The following is a 19084-nucleotide window of genomic DNA, read 5'->3' as shown; positions in this document are numbered from 1 at the left end:
TCTGAGGACATTTTTCTTACCTCCATAGCCATATGTTCTGTAGTTACTTCGTTGACATCAGCATAACCCATTCCTGAAGCTACATCTGCAGAAAAGGGTAAAACAAAAGAATAAGATTTCAATTGAAAACTAAAGAGTTCTACGAAGCAAAAATAGATTAGTTGCACACTTGAACTACATAATTTACTTTCAAGAGTTATTCTAGCATCTGCTGTTGCATATCCATCTATCAGTTCTGCATAAAGCTTACTCAGCTTTTCCAAAACCTGGAAAGATTAGACTTTAGAAAACCCTTTTCGTTTACACTTGTGGGGAAATAAGACAACTTCAACTCTCAATAAATTCACGAAATAGAAGCAATGACAGAAGGTTTTTTTTCTGTGTGGATCCTCCCCAGAACGGATCTAAATCTCAACACAGCCTCACAGAGTTATCTTGATGGAGACTGTATATTAAAAATGTTCAACAGTTACTGTGGCCGAGAAGACTTGTGATTAGAGAAACATTTTCCTAAAACTTGGATCACATGTCCCATATCAAACAAGGTGAGAAATAACAGTTAAAAGACATGCATGAGATGGGTACATTTTGAGCATGTTCCATCTGTATTTCTATTTGGTAAAATGGAAACAAATACCTTGATTGTTACGAGAGTAATCTGAGAGAAGGTAGCAAAGAATTAACCTCAGGAAAAGAGTCAGATGCAGAGACAGGCCATGTGAAAGGACTATATTCCCCTCTTTCCGTTGCTTCCTTGGCAAGAATATCTAGGGGCACATCTATCCAAATAAGTCCTGGAAATATCATAACAAAATCTAATGAGGATTACATGGTATCATAAAAAAGAAAGGTAGTTCCTATGAAACCTCGGAAAATGGGAAAATTGAAATTCTTTAGCTACTAACAAATTTGTTGAACTCTGGACAGCACCATGTCCAGCACAAACCACCAGACGACCTGTTGATGATAATTGCTTCAGCACTTCTGTCTACCATAAAATTCAAAAGAATCCAACTACATTAAGCAACAGAAGATAGCAACATATATTCCATAGAATTTTTAGATCAATATTTGACCTCAGTACTCCGAAATCCCTCTTCATCAGCCTCCTTCAGAGATTTTGCCACAGATTCACCCCCAACAGCTTGAACAACCAAACTATCACTGTTTCCACAGGTTAAAAACAATCCTTAGATCTTGTACATATTAAATGGATATCACTGTCGTAAGAATAAACCTATAAAAGGGATTTGGGAGGGGGTATCACTGTCAAATATAACCTGTCAAAGAAGTAATATCTTAAAACATCTGCTAAAATTTTTCCCAAGCTTGTTTTCATACTGCCATTCATCCTTGCGATGAAGGAATGTCCAGATAAAAAAATTAATAATAAAAGAAAAAAGTTGAAGAAATGTTCACATAAAAATACCAACTAATATCTTTGCATACCAACAAGAAATATGGAAGTTCCTTTCAGCTCAGAAACCAGATCCACAGCCTTATTCTGCTTTTGGAAAAAAAAAAAAAAAAAGACAAACAAGTAAATCCAGAAACTGTTTTGATAAGATAGGAACAGGATGGTAGTACTTGTCTATATTTGTCAACGGTCATTGATCATTGAAAAAAAAGTGTTTCCTGTAAATAAAATTTGGGGCAATACATAACCTACTTTACAAACAGACAAGAAAAATCTCTCACCTTCACCTTGAGTGATGGTTCAAGCTGAACAGTTGATGCTCTAACACCTTCAAAAAAATTCTGAACATGTAAGAAATGACGAGCATGAAATTAAGGTTACATTTAGGCTACTCATATGTTTTCTTTTAAAAGGTAGGCCACTCTTATGAGTTGTAATTTGCAATCATATATAACTGCAACAAATGATTCTAATAAACAGACTGTTGGATTCATGTTTTGCAACTTGCTAAGTCAACCTGGATTTGGGAGGAGGAGAGTTGGGTTGGGGGGTCAGACTTGTCTCTTCTATTTCCCACAAGTCCTTTGGACTCGTGAAAAGTAACCCAACTCAGGCAATCTGACCTGGTTTTCTCTTGGGCTGAGTTGGATCCCAGGTCCAGGACGCAACACTTTGGTTGGATTTACATGATATATTAAAGACAAAGAAAATGAATTCTGGCATTAAGATCTCCAACATGACAGCACCTGTTAATTTCTATGATCACAGTCTTAGCATCAGGTACTCAATGAAACAGTTAAGCAGGGTAATCAGCAATGCGATTTTTATTCGAAATCTAACCTCATATAGTCTTCTTACATACTTTTCAGTTCCAACTACAGCAAACTAAAAGCCAAAATAATGTGCAAAATGTATACAGAACTTATTTTTCGGCTCTACATTCAGAAGTTCTTAAGATTATAGTTCAAATTTCAAGTTTGACACCAAACACCACCGCGTTTTTAAATGTAATGGCTAAAAGCCAGACGGCACACAACCCCAATGCTATACAAGAAGCAGCAAATACCAGAAATGGGGGAGCTTCATCATAAGACATCAAAAGAAACAGGCTTTAGCAGGTAAGCTCTGCCATAAGCAGTTTACACTGTGCATTTGTAACCAGGTGCAATCCAACCCAAATGATACCATCAGCAGTTCAAAACTATTTTACAGTTCATTGTAAGTTCTGCCATAAGCATATTTACACTTTGCATTTTTAAGCAATCCAATGAAACTCCAATGTTACCATAAGCAGTCCAACACTATTTTCAGTTCATTACAAGGATACCCTTCAGCAAAAGTAAAATTGTTTAAGATCGAGGAAACATAAATATAAATAAATCTCTTTGGAGAAGAGGATTACCAATAGAATCTTGATAAGGAAATGAAAAACACTGTATTGGTAAATATTTACATAATATAAGTTCTACTCTTAATCAATAATTCAAGCTTTGGTAATTAGTTCACCATGACCTCAAAAACCCAATCAAGAAGATACTTTTGAGTTTCTAAAAGTAGTTCTTACTGTGAAAAAGACACCAAATCACTGAACTTTGAAGAACTAGAAATATTGTGATCTCAAGTATTTCAGTACATTTTAAAGATTGCCAATATTATCCACCAAGACATATGCATGGACATTCCTTCTAAAATTCTCGTTCTTGAACTTAACATAATTCTACTAAAATAGCATTCTTACAATTTCAAGGTAAAAAGTGATAGCAATTAAAGTATAACTTCAGAAAATAAGTTGGATATAATAGCAGAATCTCAGAGCTCATCCCACCAGGGACCTCAAAGAAGCATCCAAGTTCGAATTTAAAATGCAAGCCACACAACTTACAATTTCTTTCAGTAAAAGTTTAGCGGAAAGAGATACTTTCCGAGATTTGTTGGTGAAGAGAGGAGAAACTCGAGGACCCACATGGATGGACGGAGAAGAAGGGAAAGCTGCCGACAGATTTCTGGAGGAAGGAGAGCAGCAGAGGGCAATGAAAAAATTCAAGAAGAGTTACTGAAAGAGAACTGTGAAAACGGAAAAAAGTAAAAAATAATCGCCGTCTGTGGGAATCGAACCCACGACCACATGGTTAAAAGCCATGCGCTCTACCAGCTGAGCTAAGACGGCTTGTTCAACTTCTTTCATTAATTTACATAATATATAAATTTTGTTTGCGTTACTCTGGACAATGACGGAAACCTCCTCGACTCCGGTAGCAGCGACTCACAACTCGCCGGAGGTTGTGAACGTGAAACCAGGAAAGAAGCGGCTCATTCTAGCACTATCCGTGCTCTTCTCCTTCATTCTAGGTAAAAGGAAACGGCGCTCTGTCGTTCCTTTCTGATTCTTGGAATTTTCTTACCTGTCTCTGCTCTTCCGTTTAATTTTATTGTTTTCAGGCTTTCCATTTCTTCTCAATCCACTGAATTTTACCGCTCTCCCCTTCCTTTAGCGGCTATTGACTCCTTGAACAATGATCTCGAATCGAACCGTCTCTCTTTCCCTTATCAGTTCCAAGTAGACCTTTTCGGTTTTGGCAGGGAATTCGAGGGAGCTCGTCCTAGAGCTTTTGAAGTCTCAACATTCGATCAAATACGGAGAAGAGCGTAGAGTAATCTGGTGTATTTTGTTTCAGTGACAGTTGAATCGGGAAAGAGTTGTTTTCAGAAGCAAGCTCGAAAACGTCCTGCAAGTGGCGGTGCGGTATGGTCGAAGTAGCGACATTGGATCAGAATTTGCGGGATGATATAGCCATTGATGAGATTATGGATAGAGCTTTAAGTTTCTTTGATTCTGAACGGAAGGTCTATACTGCTGTAGTGGTGAATAGAGAAGAAGAGGTTAAAGTTGTTGTCGGAAACATGGTAAAGCCAGATTTTTTTTTAATAAAAACTAATCAAATGCCGGGTCCTTTACATTACTTGCATGGTCAAATTTTCAACTCATGCCATTGAAGAATCTCGATTCCATCTCATTCTGAAACACGACTTTAAAAAACCGAAAATTCTTCTGCATGGTGAGTTTTTCAACGACGTCGTCCTTCGTCACTCACCCACCATCACTGCTTGATTCGTAAATAGATCGGATGGAAACCTTTTCAGCGGGAGACGTGAACATAATACAAGGAAACAAAAGCAGGGAGTCGTTGTCTTGCTTGGCTTGTTAATGGCTTTTGTCTTTGTCTGGTTCGATCAATATCATCCAGAAAACGATCCTTTCGTCAAGCTTTCTTGCTGTCGGTGGGAAACACAGAAGCTGCTGCTGCTGACTGCTGACTGATGACTGCTGACTCCTCTGCGCTCTGCAATTATTCAAAAGCAGAAAATGGTGAAGAACCTGCAGTTTCATTTAAAAAGAAGTAGGAAGGGGAGGTGAGGAAAGGAAAAGGAAGAGGGTGGTGACATTATTGCTAAGAAAGAGACGATGTGGGACACTGGTTAGTGGGGTTTTGCCACATCAAATGATATTTAGGTAGGTTTGGAACCCATGGGAAATAAAAGAAAATTAGAGTTTGATTATTATTATTTTTAAAAATAGTTAGTAAAAAATAAAATTTAATTATGATTTATATTTACTAATTAATTTTTAGAATAATAATAACTTTTTTATTTTAATTTCTAGGAGTGGAGATTTAATGTAGTATATATGTGTTAAATTAGCTTGGACAAGAGTTGGTGGCCTCATGGTGGAGCTAGGGTTTTAAGCTCTTATTTGAAAGCCACTCAAATCCTTTTACAAGATTAATATGCCTTGCTTCAAATTATAGTCACCAAAAACTTCTTTTATTGGGTTTTTTTATATGCATCGAAAACCAATTTGTCGATATATTTGCTCTTATCGGTTTTAATAGTCGGTATCGAGTCTTTTATGTAGGGCAAAATCTAATATATATCAGCCGATTTTTTATATGTATTACTGATATAACTATCACTCCCTTCCAAGGTTAAAAAAACTTTTTTTAAAAATGGAAAATAAAAATATTTTCTATTTTTTCATAAGAAACCTTTTAGAAATGTTTGGAAACTATTTGAGAAATATTTACAAAATTTATAGGACACTTTCATGGGAATTCATTAAAAAGTTGTCACTTGTTTCTTCAAAAAAAAAAAAAAATTTAAAATATATTTTGATGAAATTTTCATTTTAATTAAAATCTAAATAAATACCCATGTAAAATTTCAATTAATTTTATTTAATTCATAGATTATTAATATTTTTTTTCATAAATTCATAAAAATTTCTAATAATTTCATAGAGATTTTCAAAGTTTCATGTCCTTTTTTCGATTTCCCTAATTGTCTCTCATTTTCATTTTTGTTTTTGTTCTTGCAATTACAAACTCTAATTCAAAACCACCAACATAGCTAATTCATGTAAAATAAAAAAAATAATTAATTTAGTTAATTTTTTTTCAGAATTAAAAATTCATTAGTCTAATTAATCCTTTTTTGTCTTTTTTATGTAAAAATTAATATACTGGAAATTTGATAAATTTGAAACAAATCCAATAATATATATAGAAAAAAATCGAATTTTAAGAATTTAAGAATTTTTTAATTAAATAATTAATAGGTAATTAATGGGATCTGAATGTTAATCCATTAATTAAGCTTATTATAAAAGGGCATAATCGTCTTTTCATGGACCATTCAACTCGACAATCCGGTAAATGTAAGGAAGCTCGGAATTTGATGCGACCAATTAATGCGATAGGGCGTTCAAGAGCTTTTCAAAAGAGCCATCTTATGTGGGACCCGCCAGGAAGACACATAGCACGACGACATGGTCTCCTCTGGTCCATTTTTTCCTAACTCCACCCATTTAGATTGACTCCCGGGAAGAAAGCCCCGGGTTTTCAGGGGAATTACCAAAATGACACTGTAGTAGTGGTTGGGCTATGTAGGGTAGAAACATTCGAGAAATGGGCAATGAAAGAAAGTTTTATATATATATATAAAATATTTTGAGATAATTTTTTCCCAATGAAATTTTCTTGTTCAAAATGAAATAATGGGGAAAAAAATTAATTTTTAATGATATTTATTAATGTAATAATTAGTTCTCATATTCACTTCATTGTAAGAACTATGTAGTTTCGGTCCACCTGGGTTCGCCCTTGTCCACCTAAGTTAGGTATTTGGCTTTCCGCACTTAACAGACCGATCTTTTGGATTGTATTAGCTATACGTTTGACATTTATAGCCTTATAAAATAACATTATTAATATCTTTTGCCTACCTGAAAATAGAAGTCTAAGCATAAATCTTAGAAAGAAAACTACATAAACTCACAAGTAATATTATACTTTTGATAATTATTTATTATGTGATATATATATATATATATATATATATATATATATATCTAATAAGAGGGCTAGATTGAATGAATCCAATTCAAATGGCTGGTGCAAGTGGTAAAATCGTAATTTACATGAGAAGCTGAGGTTATCAACCAAACTTGAATAGCGGAGAAGCTTAGTCCATGAGAGAGAGAGAGACAAGAGAAAACTGAAACAGACTCAGCAAAGCATTTCCCGGGTTTTTCAACTGTTCCGAACAGACACAGCAGCTCCACAAACCGCTTGTCCTTCGCCGGAAACCGCTTCCTTCACACCAGACAGCCGGAAACCGAGAATACCACCAAACGGAAGTTTGGTTTCCTTTTCTACGTGCATCTTCCACCTGGGGCCAATCCCATATCTTCGCTCCCAAGAAAAGACTACCACTCTCCCTGGGTTTATGCTAAGTGGTATTCGGACGAGCTTGGTTCTCGCCCATGTCCTCGATGCGGCACAGGAATCGGTTGCGCCTTGGGTGAGGAATGGGTTGCGTTATCGGAAAACGAGCTGGCAGGAAAGGCCATGAGTCGGATGCGGAATCTTCCCCTGTCGTAGCTGACCGATCGGAATCCGTGCTGGGTCCTGTCGAAGTTGGCGGAGCTGGAGTTGAAAGGGGAAAGAAGGGGGAGGGTCAGCGAGCTGAACCTCCGGCGCCCCCGCCGCCTGTGGGGCGCCGGAAGCTGAAGCCTTCGTTGAGGAATCCAAGCGTGAGTGTAGTCGGCTGGCCTACGTGGCTCTTGGCTGTTGCAGGGGAAGCGATTGAGGGGTGGACTCCCCGTCGTGCAGATACCTTCGAGAAGCTTGATAAGGTCATATGGACTCTTTTTCCGTGATCCAACGGGATTTCGAAAACCTTGCTTTCTTTTGGTATTTAGATATCTCAACACTTCATTTCATGAATTGGTTTTCATCCTTTTATTCCGAGTTCTCTCACCTTTCCATGTGATTCGTAACAATGCAAAATGTGATAGTAACAGTGCTTATGCTTATATGCCTCTATAAACATTTCAATATTTAGAGCTTTCTTCAGCTCCGAGGTACTAATCTTTGGACCCTGAATACGCCAAAAGTATTGAGTTGTCTTTTTCCTTGGTTCTCCTTTTCTTCAGATTGGGCAAGGCACTTACAGCAATGTGTACAAAGCTAGGGACTTGATAACTGGAAAGATCGTTGCGCTGAAAAAGGTTCGGTTCGACAATTTAGAACCAGAGAGTGTCAAATTTATGGCTAGGGAGATCCTTGTATTGAGACGGCTTGACCACCCAAACGTGATTAAACTAGAGGGTCTTGTCACATCGAGGATGTCGTGTAGCCTTTACCTTGTTTTTGAATATATGGAGCATGACCTAGCAGGTCTTGCTACTTCTCCTGGGATCAAATTCACAGAGCCACAGGTTTGCTTCTTTTCTTGTTCTTCTTCATGACTTACGAGCTATATTTTTTTATCACGAGCCTTATGTTACTCTTCCCCTTTTTTATTAGCTTACATAGATATGTAACCGTGTAGTGGCTATGGATTCAACTTATTCTTTTTTTACTTCAGTATCTTATCTCCTTTACCAGCATGCATTTTTTTGTTTATTTTAAACGCGAGGTTGCACCATTGGACAACTGTAATCTGGCAAATACTGTCTAGAACATGTCTTCCTTAGGACATCTTGAATTTTTTTGTGGATCTGTTTGGATTTTAGATGGATTCATTTATGCTTGATTGTTGCTTGTTAAGCTAAAAGGTTCTTGCACTGAAAGTCTGTTTCTATTTCAGCAGAAGTAGTGAAAACAGTGAGAATGTGACTCATTTCATGGTTTATGTAATATAAGTCAATGTTATAGTTATCACTTGATTATTTGTATACCCGAATCTGATTTCCTTTATTTTAATCTTTTATTGTAATTACTCATTACCAGTTTTGATACTGATGCTTGTAGCAGAAAAATGTTATTGGCCTCTGTTCCTTCAGGGCTAAGGAGGCTGGTGGTACTATTTTTAAATATAAACATAGAAGATCTTGAGTCCCTTCTTGTTCGGGGAACAAATTTTGACTAGTTAACTACACCGTTGTAATCTTCTAAAAATATTAAAAAGAAAATCTCCCCTGCAGAACTCTCTTGATTCTGTTATATGATTTCTTTTAAAAATATAATTGCTTTTCATTAAAGAATAATGATGAATGTAATAGATAAGAGAGGACTCAAGGCTACAAGATAAAGGAGGAGAGATCAACTCAACCAACATTTCCCACCACAAGATGGGGGCAAGTAACACCTTCTTTAGCCACTGAATCCACCATGCTGTATGCAGAGCATAAAACTGGCTGCCATGAGATGCATAGGGGGCCACATATGTGCATCATTTCATTACATATGTAGCCCAGCCACCATGGGGAGGATCTTTCTTCTGAGTCACCTTAATAACGATTGGCTTATGGGAGTTTTGAATATATAATTTTGTTAAGGAAACCTCTTCTGCCAACTAATAAACTCAAAATCTTTGACACTAATCCATGTGGGACTATTCTTTAACAAATTTGACCCCTTGGAAGAGAGCTCTCATCTTTGCCTCTGCAGGCTGACAAGTGCCAATTGTGGCTGTGAAAGCGAGCTGTTTTATGAATATGGTTATGAACATTTGGATTTGTGCAAGAAAAAGAAAAAAAATAGACTGAATTGTACTATTCTAGTGAAAATCAAATGTGATACTATTCTGGTGAAAGTCAAACTTACACTTTTCTATCTAAGGGCATTTAGTACTTTCTCTCTTCAAATCACAAACAAAACTTTTTTCATTGAAGCTATTGAGTTGTTTATGCTGTGGTGTCGCTTGGCTATCTGAATTGGAAGTTTGATAAGCCTCTCCAGTGAGAGTAAGCCGATAATACAATCAATAGAACAGTCTGAGGCAAGCATATCTCACTTTATCATTCTTTTATGATTTTCCGACTTGTTTGTGGTGACCACTGATCCTGCATATACTCCATTTCAAATTTTTTATGATTGTATAAAGAAACAATGCTAAGGTTATCTCTAATGCTTGTAGCATCAACAAATTAAGTTAATTCACCTTTATGATTTCCTTTTCTGCATCCAGAGTTTTGAGCTTCTTAAAGCTTTTTTCCTTTTTTAGCAAAACCCTAGAACTCTCAGATCAAATTTTTATGAAAATACTGGCTGCTAAACTTGTAAAGTGTGAATGTTTTTGTTTATTCAATTAAACATCCAAATGAGTTTCTCAGTTTTCATAGTTTTCTTTGAGTTTATTTTGTTGCTTAGCTTTATTGGTTTTGCTAGGTCAAATGCTATATGAAGCAGTTATTCTTAGGACTTGAGCATTGTCATGATCAAGGTGTTCTCCATCGTGATATCAAAGGCTCAAATCTGCTTCTTGATAATGAAGGAATCCTCAAAATAGCTGACTTTGGACTATCAACTTTTTATGATCCTACCCATAAGCAACCTATGACAAGTCGGGTTGTCACACTTTGGTATCGCCCTCCAGAGTTACTGCTAGGGGCCACTTATTATGGTGTCGGAGTTGACCTCTGGAGTGCTGGCTGTATTTTGGCTGAGTTGCTTGCAGGGAAGGCAGTCATGCCGGGACGTACTGAGGTATGGTTTGTTTCATATGAAAGAATTATTGTTGTGGTTTCACTTGTGGGCTGTCAAACTAGTTTTCAGCTGTATTGTTTGGATGCATGTTGCTTTTGGAATCACTTGGCACCTGGATCAATTTTCTAACTAGTCTCCACATTGATTATTAGTAAAGAAAGATTGGAGATGGCTCCTAGATAAAGTTGCAGTAGGTCAGTGGGACGTGATCTGCTTGTTCTGGTCTCCTGTCTGCTGCAGGAATGAACAGTCTGAGTGGCCACATCTGTCAGCAGCGTATGGTTGTAATCTTAATAGTCCTAATTAATTTACTCATCAGCCTTTTGCTTCTGATTCATGCTTCTAGGTGGAACAGCTACACAAGATTTTTAAGTTATGTGGCTCCCCATCTGAGGAATATTGGAAGAGGTCAAAGTTGCCTCATGCAACTATTTTCAAGCCACAGCAGCCATACATCCGCTGTATAAAAGAGACATTTAAAGATTTTCCACCATATTCGCTACCACTAATTGAAACTCTTCTTGCAATTGATCCAGCTGATAGAGACACTGCCAGTGAGGCTTTGAGAACTGAAGTGAGTTGAAGTTGTAATTATCCTTGCTTTAGATTTCCTTTGATTTTAATTTTAATTCCTTCATCTGTTTTCCCATTGTTGTCTGATCTTGCTATTTACTTTTATAAGTGTATGAAATTTGAGAGCGGTACACAAACCATCTATCTTTTGCATATCTCTCTCTCTCTCTCTATTTTCAGTTTTTCTTGGTAAGTGATTGGTTCCCCTTTTTCACATAATGACCCTAGTGGTAGTGACCTCTCTGTTGCTGCAGTTTTTCACTACTGAACCATATGCCTGCGAACCTTCAAGTTTACCACAATATCCTCCTAGCAAAGAAATAGATGCTAAGTTGAGGGAAGAGGCAGCGAGAAGGTCTGCTACTTTTATACCCCATTTGGTTACTATTTTGTATCACCTGTGCCAACTATTTGATAGCATATTTCTTCCTCAGACAAAGAGGTGTTAGTGGGAAGGCAAATGGTGATGGAACAAGGAAAGTTCGGATCCAGGATAGAGGAACAAGGGCTCTGCCAGCTCCAGAAGCAAATGCTGAGCTACAAGTAAACTTAGACGTGAGTGTGATTGTTTATGCTCCTCTATTGATTCTGTTATTTGAACCTTTGCAAATTCTATCATAGGTATACAAACACCCCGTCTAATTTAAATTGAGAAATTTCAGATTTCCAAGAAAATTTGTATCCAATATACTTGAATCAGTGTGTAATATGCTATCTAATCTGATACTTTCATGTTTTAATTTCAGCGCCGGAGATTAATAACACATGGGAATGCCAAAAGCAAGAGCCAGAAGTTTCCTCCACCTCATCAGGATGGAGCAGTAGGATTCCAGTTGCAAGCCTCACAAAATGGACCCATATCTTTTAATGGGGCTGACAGTTCATTTGTCTCTTCTGTTTTCAACACGTCAAAATCATCAGTTATTCCAGCCTCAGGTCCTCTTGGAAACCCTAAAGCCATTGGGGCACCTTCTAGAAGGATGAAAAAGGCCAAGGAACATCCTCACATAGCTCCCTCTAGGGCGGCATCTTCATTACTTGCTGTTGATCTCCAAAGAGGTACAAACAGGGGCAGGAGAGCAAAAGGAAAGGAAACAGTTTCAGGGGTTTATTGTGGAGGCATGTAAAGATGGAATTAGGAGTGCTTTTTCTTTTTTCCTTTTTTCCTTTTTTTCATTTGGTTTATTTGAGTTATTCTGTAGCTCAAGCTATTGAAATGTATTTTTTTTTTTTTTTTTTGGTTTTATGAAAATAGAAGAAAGCCATTTTTAGTTTTCATCTGTGTAAGTGTGTTGTTATCAACATGTTGAAGGACCTTTGATATCAATGTAAGTATATATGTATAGCTTTTGCGGCTCTGTGAGTGTAAAGATCTGTCATGTGAGGGTGATTTGTACTCAGTTGTTTTTTGCACATCAATTTTTGCAATTTCAGAAGTATCTCTGCTTTCATTACTGTGTTTTCCGTGATCAAAAGGTCAGCTCACTGCTTTATACTGCTTCATCAATCCATGATTTTTTCTTTTTTCAGCTTTGATGTTAGAGTTGGATGTGAATGATTTCAACGAACAAAGCAAAGAAAACAAATCCTGAGCAGAAAGTGCTCTGAATAAATCATCAATCCATGATTTTTTCTTTTTTCAGCTTTGATGTTAGAGTTGGATGTGAATGATTTCAACGAACAAAGCAAAGAAAACAAAACCTGAGCAGAAAGTGCTCTGAAATTTTATTCATTTCAATCTCTTGAATCTTAGACTAATAATCATGCATTGAAACTAAGTTTCCTCTGATTAATCTTAGACTAAAAAAATGTCTGACGAACGTTTCTTTTCAAAAAATATTGTCTCATGAACGTGGATCTTAAGGTTTGAACTAGATATTCGTTAAATTTTAACAAAAAAAGGATTGCATTTTTGTGAGTAGTCTGGAAAACTTGCAGTTAAATACAGGTTATTTCCATGATAATAACCTTTCCATGTGGTGGGTGTCAGCGATAGGCCAAAGAAGGGTCGCCATTGATCCCACTGAACCTGTCGTTTGGTTTGTCCAGTCCAGTCCATCCTCCGAGTCAAATGACATCATATTCTCTGTCAACGATATAAATATGAATTGCAAATCTGAATCAATTCCATCCGTTTCAAACTACAAGCGCACCCCACTGGATCATTGAATAAAAACAAGGAAGTTTCCGAAGTGGTTATAAGTTTTTCTCTCAAACCTACTATCTCACCTATTTTTCTCTTTATCCAAGGTGCTGAAAACCCGTTTCTCATCCATCAGTGATCACGCGCCAATGAGTTACCAGAAGGGTCTTCCTGAATCTTACCCTCCGCCAGGCAATTCTTCAACCCGATTTTCATGATTCCTTCTGCTTGTGCAGTTGATGATTTTTAGTGGCAATGTATTCTGTGATTCTCAAAATCCTAGTTTTCTTCAATTCAATTCAAAAAAGAGCTCAAATATAAGCTTAATTTTCGATTGCTTAGTACTGATGGAAATAGAAAACAATGAACTGGCTGTGATTTTTGTTGGATTGTTTTTTCAGGGTATTCATCGCCTTATGCGTCGCCTCCACCTCCACCTCCACCTCCACCTCCACACGGGTATCCTTCTCCACCATCAGGGGCTTACGAGTGGTATCGCCCTCCTCCGCCGCCACCAAATCCAGGCTACCAGGGCTACTTTAGGGATGAGTACCCTCCGCAGCTGTACCCTCCCCCGCAGCAGTACCCACCGCCTTATCATTACAGTCATCAACGAGATGATGAGGGCTGCTCCTCGTTCCTGAGAGGATGGTATTCTTCTCGCTTGACGATGTCTATTTGGTTTGCCTTGGACTGAGGATCATGTCTGCGTTTAGGATTTTCTGCATAATAAATTGGCAGTGTTTATTTTTTAATTATTGCATATTTTTCATATTAAAATTTTGCATCTGTTTCATTATCAACTAATTAGAAGTAGGCTTTCTCAAAACTTACTAGAAATTGCTTACTGTGTGAGAAATAATCTTTTTGAATCTGATCTTGCAACTTTTTACAAACTTTTCATAACAATTAGAAATAATCTTTTTGAGTTTGGTCTTGCAACTCTCTGTAAATTCTTTATAGTTGTTGTACTTTTCTTATATTGGATATCCATTTTGTATTCTTTTTCATATTGGGTTTCTTCTTTACATAGTCGTTGGTGTACTTTTTCTTTTTTGGGCATCTATTTATCTTTATATAGTTGTTGGCATACTTCTCATTTTCTGGGTATCTTTCTCCGTTCTTTCTTTTCCTTTCTTTATCTGTTATTTGCTTTCATATACCAGGGGAAGAGTCTAGGGTTAGCTCCTATTAATCGGTTGGAAGAACTTTGTAGCATATTATATCTTTGATATAGAAATTGGTAAAAGAATTTGGTCCAAAGTGTACTGTCAGGGATATCAACCAGTGATTGCATTAGTTGTTGTTAATGGTGGATTAATTTTTCTGGGGTTTTGCAGTCCTCTGTCAAATGAATGGACTTTTCAAGTAGAATGAGATAAATAATCCATGTTGAATCTTAAAGCTGTATTTTAGGGTTGCATCATCAAGATCCATTCCTTAGTTTTCCCAGGTTAGTTAGAATGAGTATGTGAGTAGGTTGGACATGAATTTGCGTTCATCCCAAAATAACTATTTAAGGTATGACTTCTTTCCAAATAATTAACACAAGGTCTATTCAACTTTAAACCAATTTAGGACTTCAGGCACTATATACTCAAGCAATCAGTTTGACAGTCATACATGTGGATCTTTGACACATATACCTTTGTTGGATCTTTGACACATATACCTTTGTTAGCTTCCGATGGTCCCAACTCAAGTCCAACCTTACACAGACGACTGGACCTGTCATGGGAATAAGTAACTGAGAGGCCAGGGCTTAGATCAGCTCTAATACCATCTTGAAGTTGAGTTTGGGTCTGCCTGAATATGATTAATGAAAGTTAGGAACCCTCTTCCCAACTAATAAAGGATCATTCTAAACCCAAAACTATTTTGAGAGCATTCACTCCTGCATACTCAAGTAGCTAGTTTGAGCCATGCTCACATCTGAGCTCTTGACATGGAGGGCTTCTCTATCCTCCAGCAGAGTATGCTAGCCTTTGAAGTGTTGAATGGTTTCATAATTGATATGGAATAGCATACCTGCATTGCTGCACAAGTTTCAGTTTACCATCAAAATATTAAACTTATCTCTAGATAATTAGCCAGTTGCTAGCATGTTAAAAACAAAAAAGCCAGTTCTTTGTGCATGACAAACTGTTAGACCCATGTATGCAGTCATTTAAGTCTTCGTGTTATATGCTCTTTGGTTATTGCAATTGGTTATGTTTGGCTGGCATCGGGACAAGTAAGTAAGAGGGGTCAGATGTGTGGCTTTAACTCAAGTTCAAAGGTGTGACCAATAATGTGAGAGTAGTGCGAACAATAATTATAGACCGCCCAAGACCATAAGGTGAAGCCTTAGGAGGTTCGTTCACCAAGAACGGATTGATAGAAGTCTTACTCAATCATTATTAGAGCAGATGCTTCTTGGCAACTAGGACTACAGAAAAGTGGGTTGGTAGAAGAAAACTAGAAGTGGTGTTTGGGAGAGGAGGAGGAGCCTGGGAGGCTTGGTACAAGTTGTACATCATGTTTGAAGAATTTCCTGACAGAAGATGAACACATGACAAGGATGTAATGAGGCTGAGCTCATTGACATGCTTAGTGCTCTGATAGATAGATTAGAAGAAAGATTAAACAAATTAGGAGGAGCCTTGGCTCAGGAACAGGTCAAAATCTGAAAATTTCAAGATGCGGTGATGAAACTTATGGATGCACAATTTACTATATACAAATTGGGACAACAGATTGATAAAGATGCAAAATAGATGGAATACGAAGGTAGAAGAGAGAAAGATGAAGAGAGGAAGAGAAAATAAGAAACAGCAGCAAGGGAGGATGCTCGAGACTGATCCTTCTCTAATACTCACTTAAGTGAGTTTAGGTAAAAGGACAAAAATGCCCTTAAGTACAAAATACCCTATAACTCTCTCTATACAAATTGAAATATAGGCATATGAAATATAAACTATCCTGCCGGTACGGTATGACATTAATGTGACCAGGAAAAGACACCCAAATACCCCTACCTATGTAATTTAACACAGGTTTTAAACGAGGGATCTGAAGGAAGCATGGAGAGACATTAGGAAAATAAACCACACTGGATTTCAGCTGACACCCTCGTTTCTCTTGCCTCAACTTCCTTTAGTTCTAGCCTGAAGAAGATTTAACCAATTTGGGCATATGAGTCCGAGTACCCTTTTTACCAATTATGGTCGTTCTTTCACTTGGAAGATGAAGCTGTACCATGGTTTCAGTGGTGCTAGAGGATGCAGCTAAACATGGCTTGAGATTGTTTGCCATGTGTGCTCTGTTTGATCTTATGAAATATGAATTCCTTGCTGCACTGTCCAACCTTCGCCAAATAGGTTGGTCTAATCCTGTTAGGCTGAATTATTAATTTAAAAGCTTGTGGACTAGGTTGATGGATGGCCAGATGAGGCTCCCATGGGATGTGGTATGTACTGTCTTAGGGATGAGTTTGTAGTCAAAGTCTAGGTGTTTCCATCCAGCCAACTTGTAGCAAGCTATTGGTTTTTGCAAGACTATAAATGGCGAGATGTAGTTCCTAATAAATTACGTAAAATTTTAAACAACATTTTCTGTTGGAATTGGCTGCCTGTCTTTAATATTCACGTTGCGTCTTCTCAAACAAGTCGATCTTTTAGAGCAAATGGTTTCAATATGGTATCAGAGCAAGTTGGTCGTGTGTTCGAATCCTGCTGCCTCCAATATCTGCGTTGACGAATTTGGTCCCCAGTTTGTGGGGGTTGCCCCGTGTTGTGGGTGTCGCACGTGCGGGGGAGTGTTGGAATTGGCTGCCTGTCTTTAATATTCACATTGCGCCTTCTCTAACAGGTTGATCTTTTAGAGCAAATAGTTTCAATACATTAAACATCTAGCAAGCACAATCAAATTCCTCGTGAAAGGAAAATAGAGTGGCCACCACAGTTGAGGTAATGTGTATTCCCTTAAAATGTTTAATACTTGAACCGGTGAAACCTAGGAGAATGAAAGACATTTGCTACAAGTGCAGGAATAAGTTTGCTCCTAACACAAGTTCAAGACTTTTCAGATTTTCTTGTTGGAACACCAAGATGACAAACCCATGGAAAACAAGCTGGAGGAAGTGGTTGATGACCAGGCATGGACAATTCAGATCACAGGCTTACTGAATTATCTGGAGTTTGATCCTTTAATAGAAGGTTCTTTTGGAAGCGGTAGAGTCTTAGGACCCATCTCTGGAGTATGTCTATGTTTAGAGGCATCGGATGTGTGGCTTTGATTCAAGTTGTATGGTGGGACCAAAGATGTGGGAATGTCATACAATTGTGATGAAAGAGACCCAAGAGGGGGGTTGAGATTTACCAAATTGTCAGTTAGATGTAAGATGTGTTCTTTGAATTGAACCACTAAGCCAAACACATTTTCTAGAGTGATCTATTTCCTATAATAACAGATCTAGGAATGTATAAAAATAAAAGACAGAGCACTGGAGCTTTGTAGAAACTGCTCTTTAAAAGAAAAAAAGAAAAAAAAAGCAATATTTATAATGTGATATATCACATTCAATATTGTAACTAGTGTATGTTGTGAAGTAAACATTTTCAGTTGGCAGTCCTGCTGTTGAGAGCTGAGCAACTGCATTTTGCCATAACTGTTTGTGACACTTCACCATACCTAAGTCATAAAGTATAATTTCCCTGTTCTTTTCCTGGCATATATACCTTTTTTTCTAGAAAGACATAAGATATGGTTTTGAAAAGAGTAAGCTTGTTGTCTACTTCATCTGAAAAGAAATCAGTTTTTTATGTTTTAAACTCTGAGAAAAAGTTCAATGTTTTTGTTTTGACATTTTCTCTCTAGGAGAAAGTTAGACATTTGACTGGAGGAAAATGTGAGTTTAGTTACAGCTGCTGCTCTTTCTTTGGCCATAAATGTTATGAACTGTAATGAAATCTTCTGTACGAGTAGATGGATGACTTTTTCTTAAATATTGTCAGGATTAACCAAGGGATACATGTTTCTTTCTTGTGATTGTGAAATAGGCTGAAACTACTGCCCTTGTTAAATGGTTAATCATCAGATAATTGTATCTCCAGTTTTCACATTGTATCAAAAAGGAAGTTATCGCATTGAATTTTGGAAAAATTATGTTGCTCCTACCTCTAGGTATTGTGTTTCCAAGTGTGCAAAATTTTCAGCCTTTTATCTCCATAATCTTGTGTTAGAACTTTGTGCCGATAGTCAACCTGATTTAGTACCTCTAAATTCAGCTTCTACCGTGCTTGAAGAAAGAGCAATACCCACAAGAGATAACTAAACTTCCCATGATAGATCCTCTCATCTTGGAAGCGTAGACATTAAATATTCTGAGTGTTATGTAGAAATCCTGGATGTTAATGTGTTGCTATGCTTCCTGCTTAACTGTGAACCTTGGTCTCATTTGCACCATACTGCTGTTTCTGATTGTGTAGTGTGATCATCGTCAAGCATAGGAAATATATAGACATGATGAAAGCTATAACCTGTCAAAATTGATTAGTAAATTTGCTCCCAAGTTGGGATTTACCCTGTTTTTCATGTATGGTAGAATTCTGGATATGTTTCTGTGAGTGATGCTCGGCCGTGTTGCAGTTTGGCAGCGCTCTGTTGCTGCTGCATATTGGAGGAGTGCTGCTTCTAGTGTTGGTGTATTTCATGTTGGAAGGACTGCTACCATCAGGTCCATATTCGGTGTGTAAGTAAACCTATGAAGCTTTTGGACTATAATGATCAGGCCATGGTCGCTGTTTTTCACATGTTATGATGCAGTGTTTGTGACTGGAAATTGTTTCATATCATATTTATGAAAATTTTCAATAATTTAGAGCAGAAAAGGTGCATAATTTCTTGCTGTGAGCAGTTTAATTTCCTTTGATTAGTACTCGCCCAAGCTTCATCCTTACTTCGGGTGGCTTTCTATCTACTGAA

General features: G+C 37.3%; 2 protein-coding genes, 2 long non-coding RNA genes and 1 other non-coding gene across 5 annotated transcripts; 2 read left to right on the top strand and 3 right to left on the bottom strand.

The window, feature by feature from the left end:
* On the bottom strand, nucleotides 1–966 carry LOC137963617 (uncharacterized). Its single transcript, XR_011115226.1, has 3 exons — nucleotides 906–966; nucleotides 685–794; nucleotides 1–85 (listed from the first exon to the last, which is right to left on the bottom strand). It is a non-coding gene; the product is annotated as an uncharacterized lncRNA (long non-coding RNA).
* Nucleotides 967–1079: 113 nt separating this feature from the next.
* Nucleotides 1080–3411, bottom strand: LOC137963618 (uncharacterized). Its single transcript, XR_011115227.1, has 4 exons — nucleotides 3300–3411; nucleotides 1699–1745; nucleotides 1450–1504; nucleotides 1080–1164 (listed from the first exon to the last, which is right to left on the bottom strand). It is a non-coding gene; the product is annotated as an uncharacterized lncRNA (long non-coding RNA).
* A 100-nt stretch (nucleotides 3412–3511) lies between these two features.
* On the bottom strand, nucleotides 3512–3584 carry TRNAK-UUU (transfer RNA lysine (anticodon UUU)). Its single transcript has one exon. It is a non-coding gene; the product is annotated as a tRNA-Lys (tRNA).
* Nucleotides 3585–6989: 3405 nt separating this feature from the next.
* LOC137961906 (probable serine/threonine-protein kinase At1g54610) lies at nucleotides 6990–12333 on the top strand. Its single transcript, XM_068808533.1, has 7 exons — nucleotides 6990–7607; nucleotides 7908–8192; nucleotides 10087–10404; nucleotides 10751–10978; nucleotides 11232–11332; nucleotides 11412–11532; nucleotides 11724–12333. The coding sequence occupies exons 1-7, from the start codon at nucleotides 7281–7283 to the stop codon at nucleotides 12102–12104; spliced, it is 1761 nt and encodes a 586-aa protein (XP_068664634.1). The 5' UTR covers nucleotides 6990–7280; the 3' UTR covers nucleotides 12105–12333.
* Nucleotides 12334–12995: 662 nt separating this feature from the next.
* Nucleotides 12996–19045, top strand: LOC137963834 (cysteine-rich and transmembrane domain-containing protein WIH2-like). Its single transcript, XM_068811046.1, has 3 exons — nucleotides 12996–13312; nucleotides 13522–13771; nucleotides 18749–19045. Exons 1-3 carry the CDS (start codon nucleotides 13270–13272, stop codon nucleotides 18795–18797), a joined length of 342 nt encoding a protein of 113 aa, XP_068667147.1. The 5' UTR covers nucleotides 12996–13269; the 3' UTR covers nucleotides 18798–19045.
* Nucleotides 19046–19084: the final 39 nt, after the last annotated feature.

The sequence above is a fragment of the Aristolochia californica genome, unplaced genomic scaffold (assembly GCF_029961685.1).
Source record: "Aristolochia californica isolate CCGP_79_NKW_82.1479 unplaced genomic scaffold, dmAriCali1.0.hap1 SCAF_4, whole genome shotgun sequence".
Taxonomy (NCBI): Eukaryota; Viridiplantae; Streptophyta; class Magnoliopsida; order Piperales; family Aristolochiaceae; genus Aristolochia; species Aristolochia californica.
This window is presented reverse-complemented; position numbering and strand designations above follow the sequence as displayed.